Here is a 15,618-nt window from a genome sequence, read left to right on the forward strand (position 1 = left end):
TAGCACAAGATAGATTGTGCTCAGATTGTAATGTTTGAATTGTTTGAAATGTTTATGTTACACAAAGTGAATGCAGTTCTTTGTTTTATTGCCTTAAAAGTCTTAAGCTACTGTTTTAAAGATGCCACAGGTCAGGAGCAAATGCATGGGCGACATGATTGCCTTGAATGGAAACACTACACAATTAGGGAACAAGATAAATTCCAAGTGTTAAACAAGGTTATATTTAGACTTCTTAATGAGTCAGATGACAGAAAACACGCAGAATAGCCTTAACATCCTAACGGCAAATGCAAAAGGCCTCAATAGCCCACACAAAAGAAGCGTAGTGCTAAAAGACATAAAAGAGAAAAGGGGGGACATAGTGTTTCTACAGGAAACGCATTTTGTAAAAGGCAGGGAACCTAAGACATTTAAATTTAAATATGGTGAAACGTTCTATGCATCCAATTCTACCAAAACAAATGGGGTGGGAATCCTAATCAAAAGAAATATACCCTTCCAGCAGATCAAGGTGCATAGGGACAGGGAAGGGAGATACTTGATTGTCATAGGTAAGCTATTTAATACAGTGGTGACCATGGTCTGCACGTATGCCCCCAACACTAGACAAGATGCATACTTTAAACATTTAACTAACTTACTATTAGAAGTGTCAAAAGGTACCCTAATTCTTGGAGGGGACTTCAATCTTACACTCGACCCCTATATGGACAATTCCAACCACACTTCATCTGTCCCCAACAAAATAATTAACACAACACGACAGTGTCTAAAGGACCTCACAGTTCACGATGCATGGAGAGTGAAGTATCCAGACGCAAGAAATTACACTTTTTATTCACACCCTCATGCCCGATACTCTCGCATTGACTACATCATGCTAGACGTAGCCAGCTTAGCTAGGGTAAAGGAACTCACCATTTACCCCAGAACATGGTCGGACCATTCGATGGTAGGCTGCACTATATACTGGCCCCTAATGAATAAAATCTCACACACATGGAGAATAGATGACAATTTAATTAGGGACCCAGTCTACACATTCAAAATAGAAAAAACATTAACTGAATACTTTACACTGAACCAAGCCTCCACATCAGATAACAGGCTCTTGTGGGAAGCTCACAAATCAGTGGTCAGAGGCGAATTAATAAGCATGAAAGCTCACAAAATAAAGGAAGAAAGAATTTATCTACACAATACCCTTACTAGGCTTTCAGAGCTAGAAAAACAACACAAATATAACACTAACGATCATACATTACTGAAAGCAATAGAGGATTGTAGAGCCACGATACAAACCATTATAGATAAGGAGTGTAAGCAACACGCAATAAAATTGAGGCAAACATATTTTGAAGGTAACAACAAGAGCAGCTCACTATTCGCCAGAAAACTCAAAAGGAAAATTAATAAAACATATATTTTACAGACAAAAGACATCAAGGGGAAAGATGTATACACGACTACCCAAATAGCTGAGGCATTCAGAACATATTATGAACAACTATACAACATTAGTAAAGCTGGGGAATATCCACCACAATTGAAAAAAAGCTCACTGACACAGGAATACCTAGAGAAACTAAAGTTCCCCACACTGAGTCAGGAACAGATAGATTCACTGGATAGTCCGTTCTCTTATGAGGAAATCAAGATAGTAATAAAAGACCTCCCTACGGGGAAGGCCCCAGGACCAGACGGTTACTCAAACAGCTACTACAAACAATACAAGGACATTTTAATACCACAACTATTAGACTTGTTTAACAGCATCAGTGAGGAGAACCCATTCCTAGACACTAACCTGGAAGCCCATATAGTGGTCTTGCCTAAACCAGGCAAACCTCCAGACAGGGTGGAGAATTTCAGGCCCATTTCACTATTGAACTCGGACCTCAAAATATATGCAAAAATTCTAGCCAACCGTTTAAATCAGGTATTGCCCCAGCTTATTAAGAATGATCAAGTAGGTTTCATACAAAACAGAGAGGCCAAGGATAACACAGTTAGGGCAATACATCTCCTAGAATACACCCAGCAACAGAAATTGCCCCTGGCCCTGGTCTCAACAGACGCGGAGAAAGCGTTCGACCGCGTCTGTTGGACATTCCTCAGGGCCACATTACAAAAATTCCAACTGGGAAAAACCACCATATCAAGGATTTTCGCCCTTTACCATTCCCCGTCAGCTAGGGTCAGAGTCAATGGCCACTTGTCTAATCCATTCAGTATATCAAATGGGACCCGCCAGGGTTGCCCCCTATCCCCATTGCTGTTTGCCTGCATAGTGGAAGCCCTGGCCTTGGCAGTTAGAGACAAACCCTCAATCCAGGGACTAGAAATAGCGGGTTCTACCCACAAGATCTTATTATATGCTGATGATATTTTATTTTTCCTTACCAACCCCGCAACCTCTATACCCTCCCTTTGTGAGGAACTAGACAATTTCCAAAAAGTATCCAATTTTCTCATCAATAAATCTAAGTCAGAGATGCTTTTGCTAAACCATGATCCCCCGCAATCCCAAAATATTTGTCAGATATGTCCATTCAAAAAAAGAGGGAACTCCCTAAAATACCTAGGCATATACTTAGCCCCAACAACTGAAGAAATGTTTCAACTAAACTATGTCCCCATCCAACAACAGATCATAGCAGATCTCTCAGCTTGGAGATCAAAGAATGTATCCTGGTTAGGGAGAATCACAATCCTAAAAATGAATGTCCTTCCAAGGTTATTATATATCTTCCAAACCCTGCCCATCCCCACACCCAAGAACTTCACCAATTCACTACAATCCAAACTATTAGCATATGTATGGGAAAATAGGCCAGCAAGGATCAATAAGCAACTAATGTGCATGCCAACTAAAAGAGGTGGATTGGGGGTCCCTGACTTGGAAAAGTACCGTACGGGAATATTCCTGCAAAGGATCATTGATTGGTACACGAACTTCACAACTAAGGCTTGGGTAGCACTGGAGCATGATATTGCAAATAAGACACACCTGGGGTCCCTCTGCTGGCTACCGCCAAAACAGACCTCTTTAGAACATCACCCTAACTCTATCATAGCAGAGACATTCCGGGTCTGGAACCATATTCTAATATCATACCCGAATATATCCTCAAGAACCTCCCCGCTAACACCCCTTACAAATAACACAGACTTTATACCGGGGCTGAATTTCCCCAGCAAAACCCTATCCAACAAGAGAAGAACCTTAGCGGCATATCAGTTAGGTAATGAGCATAAATTTTATAACCTAGAAGAGTTAGCAACAGAGGGAATTGACCTCTCAAAAAATTGGTTACTATTACGCCAATGCCAATCATATATAACAAAACACCCTGATCGAAGGAATTTAGTGAGGCCCATGACGGCATTTGAATCACTATGTAGAACAGACACCCCACATAAAAAGACACTAGCTATTTCTCATGCACTACTACAAATCCCACCTCATGGCTACACCCCGTATTACATAGACAGGTGGAATACAGAACTGAACCTAGACATGACACTAAGAGAGGTCTCAGAGATTTTCACGAATGTAACCAAGGTCTCCTCCTCCAGCCGGCTAATTGAACTAAATTTAAAGATAATCCAAAGATGGTACTACACACCGGCTAGGATACATAAACTCTATAGGACGGCAAGTGATACATGCTGGAGGTGTGAAAATGGCAGGGGGAACATGGCACACATCTGGTGGGATTGTACTATGATAAAGGAAGTGTGGGAAAAAGTGGCAAGGGAGACTTCAGAAATGGTGGGGGTTACGATCCCACCAGATCCTCGCATCTGGCTATTTAATATTATTCCAAGAAAAACACAAACACAAGTGAAAAAACTAATCTTTATGGCAAGTAATGGCATGAAGACATTACTTGCAAGGCACTGGAAACAAAAATACACCCCCACAGTTGCTGATTGGATCCACACTTTCCAACACATCTTACAATTAGAGGAATATGCATACATTAAATCGAGGACAGAGGTGTCATACGGCTTAATGAAGATCATGTGGGACACATATATAGCAAATAAATTTCATAATTAGCATACGCGAACTAAGTTGTGTTTATGCTTTATTAGGAGATTGATATAGGACCTAAGGCTCCTGACAACTGTGGCAACAGAACGTTTCTAGATACTTTTTGTTAGACGCATTTCACTGCATAACTGTAAAATGTAAAAGAAAATGTTAAACGGTTTGTTGCAATTCCTTTTTTGACCTCTGTATTGTACGAATTTTATTTTAAAAAAAAACTGTTTAAAAAAAAAAAAAAAAAAAAAAAAAAAAAAAAAAAGAAAGAAAGAGGGATATAAACCAGTTATTAATTGTACCCGGCATGCTAAGTCAGTGCACAAAAACATAAAATTACACAGACTCACCCCCTCTTATTGCCAGTTAAATCCCTTTTACTGTGTATATAACAAAAGGATATAAAGTTGCATTGAGATGTAAATCCAAGGAGAATTAGCTTAATAGTAAATAGCAGCTATAACCATATAATAAAGTTTCCATAATAACTAGACTAAGTATTAAAAGTCTAAGCAATAATGGCGGAATTAGTCTATTACATGTATATGTCCCCTGGCTATGATGTACCTGCTAATAGCCTGTGGCTTATGTGAGTGCATGAAATGTCTTCACTTTCCTTAAGATGAACTCACTCTACTGTGCTAACCAGCTGCAGAAAAGACTGCTTCCAGTAGAGAGCCCATCCTGTTCTGTAAACATAAGAGCAGAGGATCTGTGTTTGGAGTATATTGACAACCCAACAAGAGGAAGCTAAGGGACCGGTCCCAAGACACATGTGGCAGGCTTGTGACTAACTCTTCACTGGGAGTGATTATGTCACTACCCAGTACTCCAATCTCCCCTCTGTCCCAAGTAGCAGCTCTTTGAGGGGGGAAATGGACCTCAAATTGGTCTGAAGAACCCCCTCAACAAAGAATATAAAGCATCTCAATTCTTCACCTTCCTCCTGTGGAAGTGAAGAGAAAACTGTAATACCAGAGAGGTGGTAGGGATTAAGTGTTTTTAGAGCTTTTAAAATCTTTGTCTCCTCCTAGTGGCCAGGAATTTAATCCCAGGCGTAATAGCTTGTGGACTCTCAACGCCTTATGAAAGAAACAACGTACTGTAATACATTTTTTAAAATGTCACTTTAGGTAAAATGAAGAAAACATAGTATTGTGTCCCTTTAAATCACACTTACCTGCCTTGATGCTGCCTATCAGGTGAGTGGATACATTCTTATTGTGAATCCTCCCGGAGGTTTGGTGAAGGATCACATCACGTGAAGAGCCTTCCCTTCAAAAAAGAGGTGAAAGGGATACAGGACAGTCATATCTATTGATTTAGAACACTGTTTTACAGTGTGTGAGGTGTAGTTTTACCATAGTGTGAGATGTGGTTAAACTCTGCATGTGTGATACAGAACTACTGTAAAATGTATAATCTGCCTGTGATATTGATTGGTGCAAAGAATATTTAAGGTATTGGAGGGTATGATGTCTGCATATGATGGTAAACAGACGGTATGGTGCATCAACACTGCAATATGTATGTAATTCTGTGTTGTTCTAGTGTGTTGATTCATAACAGGTGTACCTCTGTATTACTGCTATATATCTATATTAAAATCTATATGATGCTATTGGAGCGTTTTTTGTATGATCCAGTTTTATAACAAATGGGTCAATCATAATACTTTAAAAAAACATAATTTATGTAAGAACTTACCTGATAAATTCATTTCTTTCATATTAGCAAGAGTCCATGAGCTAGTGACGTATGGGATATACATTCCTACCAGGAGGGGCAAAGTTTCCCAAACCTCAAAATGCCTATAAATACACCCCTCACCACACCCACAAATCAGTTTAACGAATAGCCAAGAAGTGGGGTGATAAAAAAAAAGTGCGAAAGCATATAAAATAAGGAATTGGAATAGTTGTGCTTTATACAAAAAAATCATAACCACCAAAAAGGGTGGGCCTCATGGACTCTTGCTAATATGAAAGAAATGAATTTATCAGGTAAGTTCTTACATAAATTATGTTTTCTTTCATGTAATTAGCAAGAGTCCATGAGCTAGTGACGTATGGGATAATGACTACCCAAGATGTGGATCTTTCCACGCAAGAGTCACTAGAGAGGGAGGGATAAAATAAAGACAGCCAATTCCTGCTGAAAATAATCCACACCCAAAATAAAGTTTAATGAAAACATAAGCAGAAGATTCAAACTGAAACCGCTGCCTGAAGTACTTTTCTACCAAAAACTGCTTCAGAAGAAGAAGAAAACACATCAAAATGGTAGAATTTAGTAAAAGTATGCAAAGAGGACCAAGTTGCTGCTTTGCAAATCTGATCAACCGAAGCCTCATTCCTAAACGCCCAGGAAGTAGAAACTGACCTAGTAGAATGAGCTGTAATCCTTTGAGGCAGAGTTTTACCCGACTCGACATAAGCATGGTGAATTAAAGATTTCAACCAAGATGCCAAAGAAATGGCAGAAGCTTTCTGACCTTTCCTAGAACCGGAAAAGATGACAAATAGACTAGAAGTCTTACGGAAAGACTTAGTAGCCTCAACATAATATTTCAAAGCTCTAACAACATCCAAAGAATGCAACGATTTCTCCTTAGAATTCTTAGGATTAGGACATAATGAAGGAACCACAATTTCTCTACTAATGTTGTTGGAATTCACAACCTTAGGTAAAAATTCAAAAGAAGTTCGCAACACCGCCTTATCCTGATGAAAAATCAGAAAAGGAGACTCACAAGAAAGAGCAGATAATTCAGAGACTCTTCTGGCAGAAGAGATGGCCAAAAGGAACAAAACTTTCCAAGAAAGTAATTCAATGTCCAATGAATGCATGGGTTCAAAAGGAGGAGCTTGAAGAGCCCTCAGAACCAAATTCAAACTCCAAGGAGGAGATATTGACTTAATGACAGGTTTTATACGAACCAAAGCTTGTACAAAACAATGAATATCAGGAAGATTAGCAATCTTTCTGTGAAAAAGAACAGAAAGAGCAGAGATTTGTCCTTTCAAGGAACTTGCGGACAAACCTTTATCTAAACCATCCTGAAGAAACTGTAAAATTCTCGGAATTCTAAAAGAATGCCAGGAAAAATGATGAGAAAGACACCAAGAAATATAAGTCTTCCAGACTCTATAATATATCTCTCTAGATACAGATTTACGAGCCTGTAACATAGTATTAATCACAGAGTCAGAGAAACCTCTTTGACCAAGAATCAAGCGTTCAATCTCCATACCTTTAAATTTAAGGATTTGAGATCCTGATGGAAGAAAGGACCTTGTGACAGAAGGTCTGGTCTTAACGGAAGAGTCCACGGCTGGCAAGAGGCCATCCGGACAAGATCCGCATACCAAAACCTGTGAGGCCATGCTGGAGCTACCAGCAGAACAAACGAGCATTCCTTCAGAATCTTGGAGATTACTCTTAGAAGAAGAACTAGAGGCGGAAAGATATAGGCAGGATGATACTTCCAAGGAAGTGATAATGCATCCACTGCCTCCGCCTGAGGATCCCGGGATCTGGACAGATACCTGGGAAGTTTCTTGTTTAGATGAGACGCCATCAGATCTATTTCTGGGAGTTCCCACATTTGAACAATCTGAAGAAATATCTCTGGGTGAAGAGACCATTCGCCCGGATGCAACGTTTGGCGACTGAGATAATCCGCTTCCCAATTGTCTATACCTGGGATATGAACCGCAGAGATTAGACAGGAGCTGGATTCCGCCCAAACCAGAATTCGAGATACTTCTTTCATAGCCAGAGGACTGTGAGTCCCTCCTTGATGATTGATGTATGCCACAGTTGTGACATTGTCTGTCTGAAAACAAATGAACGACTCTCTCTTCAGAAGAGGCCAAGACTGAAGAGCTCTGAAAATTGCACGGAGTTCCAAAATATTGATCGGTAATCTCACCTCCTGAGATTCCCAAACCCCTTGTGCCGTCAGAGACCCCCACACAGCTCCCCAACCTGTAAGACTTGCATCTGTTGAGATTATAGTCCAGGTCGGAAGAACAAAAGAAGCCCCCTGAATTAAACGATGGTGATCTGTCCACCACGTCAGAGAATGTCAGACAATCGGTTTTAAAGATATTAATTGAGATATCTTTGTGTAATCCCTGCACCATTGGTTCAGCATACAGAGCTGAAGAGGTCGCATGTGAAAACGAGCAAAGGGGATCGCGTCCGATGCAGCAGTCATAAGACCTAGAATTTCCATGCATAAGGCTACCGAAGGGAATGATTGTGACTGAAGGTTTCGACAAGCTGAAATCAATTTTAGACGTCTCTTGTCTGTCAAAGATAGAGTCATGGACACTGAATCTATCTGGAACCCTAAAAAGGTTACCCTTGTCTGAGGAATCAATGAACTTTTTAGTGAATTGATCCTCCAACCATGATCTTGAAGAAACAACACAAGTCGATTCGTATGAGATTCTGCTAAATGTAAAGACTGAGCAAGTACCAAGATATCGTCCAAATAAGGAAATACCACAATACCCTGTTCTCTGATTACAGACAGAAGGGCACCGAGAACCTTTGTAAAAATTCTTGGAGCTGTAGCTAGGCCAAACGGCAGAGCCACAAACTGGTAATGCTTGTCCAGGAAAGAGAATCTCAGGAACTGATAGTGAGCTGGATGAATCGGAATATGCAGATATGCATCCTGTAAATCTATTGTAGACATATAATGCCCTTGCTGAACAAAAGGCAATATAGTCCTTACAGTTACCATTTTGAATGTTGGTATCCTTACATAACGATTCAATATTTTTAGATCCAGAACTGGTCTGAAGGAATTCTCCTTCTTGGGTACAATGAAGAGATTCGAATAAAACCCCAGCCCCTGTTCCAAAACTGGAACTGGCATAATTACTCCAGCCAACTCTAGATCTGAAACACATTTCAGAAATGCTTGAGCTTTCACTGGGTTTACTGGGACACGGGAAAGAAAAAATCTCTTTGCAGGAGGTCTCATCTTGAAACCAATTCTGTACCCTTCTGAAACAATGTTCTGAATCCAAAGATTGTGAACAGAATTGATCCAAATTTCTTTGAAAAAACGTAATCTGCCCCCTACCAGCTGAGCTGGAATGAGGGCCGCACCTTCATGTGGACTTAGAAGCTGGCTTTGCTTTTCTAGAAGGCTTGGATTTATTCCAGACTGGAGATGGTTTCCAAACTGAAACTGCTCCTGAGGATGAAGGATCAGGCTATTGTTCTTTGTTGAAACGAAAGGAACGAAAACGATTATTAGCCCTGTTTTTACCTTTAGATTTTTTATCCTGTGGTAAAAAAGTTCCTTTCCCATCAGTAACAGTTGAGATAATAGAATCCAACTGAGAACCAAATAATTTATTACCCTGGAAAGAAAGGGAAAGTAGAGTTGATTTAGAAGACATATCAGCATTCCAAGTTTTAAGCCATAAAGCTCTTCTAGCTAAAATAGCTAGAGACATAAACCTGACATCAACTCTGATAATATCAAAAATGGCATCACAGATAAAATTATTAGCTTGTTGAAGAAGAATAATATTATGAGAATCATGATCTGTTACTTGTTGCGCTAAAGTTTCCAACCAAAAAGTTGAAGCTGCAGCAACATCAGCCAATGATATAGCAGGTCTAAGAAGATTACCTGAACACAGATAAGCTTTTCTTAGAAAGGATTCAATTTTCCTATCTAAAGGATCCTTAAAGGAAGTACCATCTGCCGTAGGAATAGTAGTACGTTTAGCAAGGGTAGAAATAGCCCCATCAACTTTAGGGATTTTGTCCCAAAACTCTAATCTGTCGGACGGTACAGGATATAATTGCTTAAAACGTTTAGAAGGAGTAAATGAATTACCCAAATTATTCCATTCTCTGGAAATTACTTCAGAAATAGCACCAGGAACAGGAAAAACTTCTGGAATAACCACAGGAGATCTAAAGACCTTGTCTAAACGTTTAGATTTAGTATCAAGAGGACCAGAATCCTCAATTTCTAATGCAATTAGGACTTCTTTAAGTAAAGAACGAATAAATTCAATTTTAAATAAATATGACGATTTATCAGCATCAACCTCTGAGACAGAATCCTCTGTATCAGAAGAATCATTAGAATTAGAATGATGATGTTCATTTAAAAATTCATCTGTATAAAGAGAAGTTTTAAAAGACTTTTTATGTTTACCAGAAGGAGGAATAACAGACATAGCCTTCTTAATGGATTCAGAAACAAAATCTCTTATGTTATCAGGAACACTCTGAACATTAGATGTTGATGGAACTGCAACAGGTAATGGTACTTTACTAAAGGAATTATTTTCTGCATTAACAAGTTTGTCATGACATTTAATACAAACAACAGCTGGAGGAACAACTACCAAAAGTTTACAGCAGATACACTTAGCTTTGGTAGTTCCAGCACCAGGCAGCGATTTTCCAGTAGTATCTTCTGACTCAGTTGCAACGTGGGACATCTTGCAATATGTAATAGAAAAAACAACATATAAAGCAAAATTGATCAAATTCCTTAAATGACAGTTTCAGGAATGGGAAAAAATGCCAGTGAACAAGCTTCTAGCAACCCGAAGCAACAAAAAATGAGACTTAAATAAAGTGGAGACAAATTTGACGCCCACAATATTTGGCGCCTAAATGCTATTAGCGCCAAAAATGACGCCACATCCGGAGCGTATGACGCCGGAAATAGAAAAAAATGTTCGCGCCAAGAAAGTCCGCGCCAAGAATGACGCAATAAAATGAAGAATTTTCAGCCCCCGCGAGCCTAACAGCCCACAGGGAAAAAGTCAAATTTTAAGGTAAGATAAAAATGATATATTCAAATGCATTATCCCAAATATGAAACTGACTGTCTGAAATAAGGAAATGTTGAACATCCTGAGTCAAGGCAAATAAATGTTTGAATACATATATTTAGAACTTTATAAAAAAAAAAAGTGCCCAACCATAGCTTTAGAGTGTCACAGAAAATAAGACTTACTTACCCCAGGACACTCATCTACATGTTGTAGAAAGCCAAACCAGTACTGAAACGAGAATCAGCAGAGGTAATGGTATATATAAGAGTATATCGTCGATCTGAAAAGGGAGGTAAGAGATGAATCTCTACGACCGATAACAGAGAACCCATGAAATAGACCCCGTAGAAGGAGATCATTGAATTCAAACAGGCAATACTCTCCTCACATCCCTCTGACATTCACTGCACGCTGAGAGGAAAACCGGGCTCCAACCTGCTGCGGAGCGCATATCAACGTAGAATCTAGCACAAACTTACTTCACCACCTCCATAGTTTGTAAAACTGATTTGTGGGTGTGGTGAGGGGTGTATTTATAGGCATTTTGAGGTTTGGGAAACTTTGCCCCTCCTGGTAGGAATGTATATCCCATACGTCACTAGCTCATGGACTCTTGCTAATTACATGAAAGAAAACTTATCTAATGATTTATCTACAAAAAGACCCAAAGATATCAAAGGTAATTTATAGGATGCACAATTAATGCTGGTTACTCCAGTGTTCTTATGCAATGTTGTGCTGATATAATGTGGTTGTACTACTGTGTTCCTGAAGTGTTCATAGATAAGGATGTGCTACTTGTTGTGAATGGGGGAATGTAAGGGTGTGTAAAAGACTTGGACAGATCAGACTGTTTCACCTCAATAAATAATCCATTACATGTGACACCATCTGGTGTTTGTGTAACTGTACAGTAAGCACAGGGAAGTAATGTTTGTGCACATCTACATTTATGTCTATTTCACACAACTATAGCCCAGAGGCAGAACTTTTTTTTCACTTTCTGTGATTTTTTTTAGTGAAAATTTTCTGCAGGTCATTTTGAAATGAAACTAATTTTATATTAGGCAGTTACACTAAAGCACCATCTCAATTACAATGTTTTGATTAAAGGGACACTGAACCCAATTTTTTTCTTTTGTGATTCAGATAAAGCCTGCAATTTTAAGCAGCTTTCTAATTTACTCCTATTATCAATTTTTCTTCATTCTCTTGCTGCTATCTTTATTTAAAAAAGAAGACATCTAAGTTTTTTTGGTTCAGTACACTCGACAGCACTTTTTTATTGATGGATGAATTTATCCACCAATCAGCAAGAACAACCCAGGTTGTTCACCAAAAATGGTCCGGCATCTAAACTTACATTCTTGCATTTCAAATAAAGATACCAAGAGAATGAAGACAATTTGATAATAGGAGTAAATTAGAAATTTGCTTAAAATTTCATGCTCTATCTGAATCATGAAATAAAAAAATTTGGGGTCAGTGTCCCTTTAACTGTATAATAAAGCAAATTTTCAAGTTGTATAATATATTACAGCAGCTGAAAATCTTATTGCAAATTAGCTGCAGAGTTTTTATAACATGTCTCTTGAATAAATTTCCTTTGCTCCAACATATAATTTATAAGGTAAAATTGTAGTAATAAAAAGGTGCATTGCTCATAAGAATTTCTTACATTCAGGAGTCACAGCTTTGCAGATCAGGAAAGGCTAGGGGACAGGGTTGAAAAATACATGAGAACTATTCCTACTTCATATTTGACTGTACTCCTCAAACAGTGTTTCGCTCTGGTTGCACTGTGTGATGGAAAACTTACACAGTGCAGCCAGAAAACAGTGCTGTTTGAAGAGAACAGCCTGATGTGGAGCAGCTCCGCAAAGCAAGAGAGCTAACAGTTTTTGCATTTGTCCCATACTTTCTACAGACATGCTGCATTTCCTGCAATGACATCTCAGATCACAGCATGTTCTGCCTTGGGGCACTATAGTACTACAACAAAACCCTAAGAATGTTGCACACATCCAAGATGATTCTTACTAGACTATTCGTACAACACAGTGGGCAATGGTGATTAACATCTTCTCCACATAACAGAGTTCAGCAGATTTATAAATGTATCAGTATCTTGGATCTGCTAGTTTCTTCTTACCTATTCTCAGCTCCTCCTCCTGCCTCATCAGTTCCCAAGTTGTGCTCCTCCCCCCAGGTACAACGCAAAACTGCATATCCACATCCTGGCTGGGACACCATCAGTTCAGGGGAGCCATCCACTCCAGGATTAACAGATAGGCTGTCTACCTGTAACACAACAAAAACAGGAAGTGGGGACCTAACACAACTGAAAGTGCCTTAACATGGATGTCAATAGGGGACTGTGTTTTCTCTATAAATATATATGTATATGCTTATATACATATATATTTATGTGTTTATATGTGTATATACACATAAACACATAAATAAGGAAATTTATGCTTACCTGATAAATTTATTTCTTTTACGATATGACGAGTCCACAGATTTCATCCTTACTTAATGAATATCGCCTCCTGGTCAGCAGGAGGAGGCAAAGAGCACCACAGCAGAGCTGTATATATAGCTCCTCCCTTCCCTCCCACTCCAGTCATTTGACTGAAGTTAGGAAGAGAAAGGAAAAGCCAAGGTGCAGAGGTGACTGAAGTTTAACAAAAATAAAGACCTGTCTAAGAAAATGACAGGGTGGGCCGTGGACTCGTCATATCGTAAAATAAATAAATTTATCAGGTAAGCATAAATTTCCTTTTCTTTTACAAGATATGACGAGTCCACGGATTTCATCCTTACTTATGGGATACAATACCAAAGCTATAGGACACGGATGAAAGGGAGGGACAAGACAGGAACCTAAATGGAAGGCACCACTGCTTGAAGAACCTCTCTCCCAAAAAGAGCCTCGGACGAGGCAAAAGTATCAAATTTGGAAAATTTGGAAAAAGTGTGAAGAGACGACCAAGTTGCAGCCTTGCAAATCTGTTCAACAGAAGCATCATTTTTAAATGCCCATGAGGAAGCGACAGCCCTAGTAGAATGAGCCGTAATTCTTTCAGGAGGCTGTTGTCCAGCAGTCTCATATGCAAAACGGATGATACTCTTCAGCCAAAAAGAAAGAGGTAGCCGTAGCTTTCTGGACCCTACGTTTTCCAGAAAAAACAACAAATAATGAAGATGATTGACAAAAATCCTTAGTCGCCTGCAAGTAAAACTTCAGGGCACGGACCACGTCCAAGTTATGTAACAGACGCTCCTTCTTAGATGAAGGATTAGGACACAATGAAGGAACAATAATTTCCTGATTAATATTTTTGTTGGATACAACCTTAGGAAGAAAACCAGGTTTGGTACGTAACACTACCTTATCGGAATGAAAAATAAGGTAAGGAGAATCACATTGTAATGCTGAAAGCTCAGAAACTCTGCGAGCAGAAGAAATAGCAACCAAAATTAAAACTTTCCAAGATAACAATTTAATATCTATGGAATGCATAGGTTCAAACGGAACCCCTTGAAAAACCTTAAGAACTAAATTCAAACTCCAAGGAGGAGCAATAGGTCTAAACTAACACCTCACTTTGCCTCTTCCTATCACTAACACAGGCAAAGAGAATGACTGGAGTGGGAGGGAAGGGAGGAGCTATATATATACAGCTCTGCTGTGGTGCTCTTTGCCTCCTCCTGCTGACCAGGAGGCGATATTCCATAAGTAAGGATGAAATCTGTGGACTCGTCATATCTTGTAAAAGAAATATATGTATTTAAGCATATACATATACTGTATATTTATTTATGGCTGCGCTATTTGCCCCCTGCACTGTGCTAGGTGATTTGCTGGTGGCTGCCGGCATAAAAACAAAACTCCCATTGGAGCCTATGGAAGCGCGCTCTCATGTAATTTAACTTTGTCCCCAGAAAGGATGTGTTACATCCTGTACAATTTGCAAAACTAAAAAGTGTCACAAAACACATTAGAGTACAGTTACACTCACAAGAACATCTAATAAAAATTATTAAAAAAAATATTGCACAAAAAAAGGCTCAAAGATTTGAGGTCTCAGGTGTTAGAAGAAAAAAAAAGGCAGACAAAGGGCTGTAACAGAGATACATACATACACATGTATACATTATATATATATATATATATATATATATATATATATATATATATATATATATATATATATATATATATATATATACACACATATAAAAAATATTGACAGACATATATACACACACACACATATATATATATATATATATATACACACACACACACATATATATATATATATATTTAGCGCTGCAGAATCTGTTGTTGGCACTCTACAAATAAATGATTATAATAAATTCTATATATATATATATATATATATATATATATATATATATATATATATATATATATATATATATATATATATATATATATATATATATATATATATATATATATATACACATACACACGCACACATATATATATATACATACACGCACACACACATATACATAGGAGCCCTTTGCAGTTAAAGTAGATGAAAACAAAACAAAAAATATGCCATATTCATTTTTAATAAATATTCAACTATGTATTTAGTGAAAATATTTAATATTCCTATTTCATTTTGATCAATTTTTCATTTGTATGAACAGGGTTAGGATTTTGTAAATTGGTTGTATGAAGTTTTCCTGATAGTG

The 15,618-nt window shown here is 38.3% G+C and overlaps 1 protein-coding gene across 1 annotated transcript in view; it reads right to left on the reverse strand.

The window, feature by feature from the left end:
• ITFG2 (integrin alpha FG-GAP repeat containing 2) overlaps nt 1–15,618 on the reverse strand; it is a 137,495-nt gene that overhangs the window by 95,754 nt on the left and 26,123 nt on the right. Inside the window, exons 6-7 of the mRNA XM_053718814.1 lie at nt 13,034–13,182; nt 5,235–5,329 (exon numbers count right to left, since the gene is read on the reverse strand). Coding sequence (XP_053574789.1) covers nt 5,235–5,329; nt 13,034–13,182 — 244 coding nt within the window. The remainder of the gene's footprint in view (nt 1–5,234; nt 5,330–13,033; nt 13,183–15,618) is intronic.

The sequence above is a fragment of the Bombina bombina genome, chromosome 6, assembly GCF_027579735.1.
Source record: "Bombina bombina isolate aBomBom1 chromosome 6, aBomBom1.pri, whole genome shotgun sequence".
NCBI classification, from domain to species: Eukaryota; Metazoa; Chordata; class Amphibia; order Anura; family Bombinatoridae; genus Bombina; species Bombina bombina.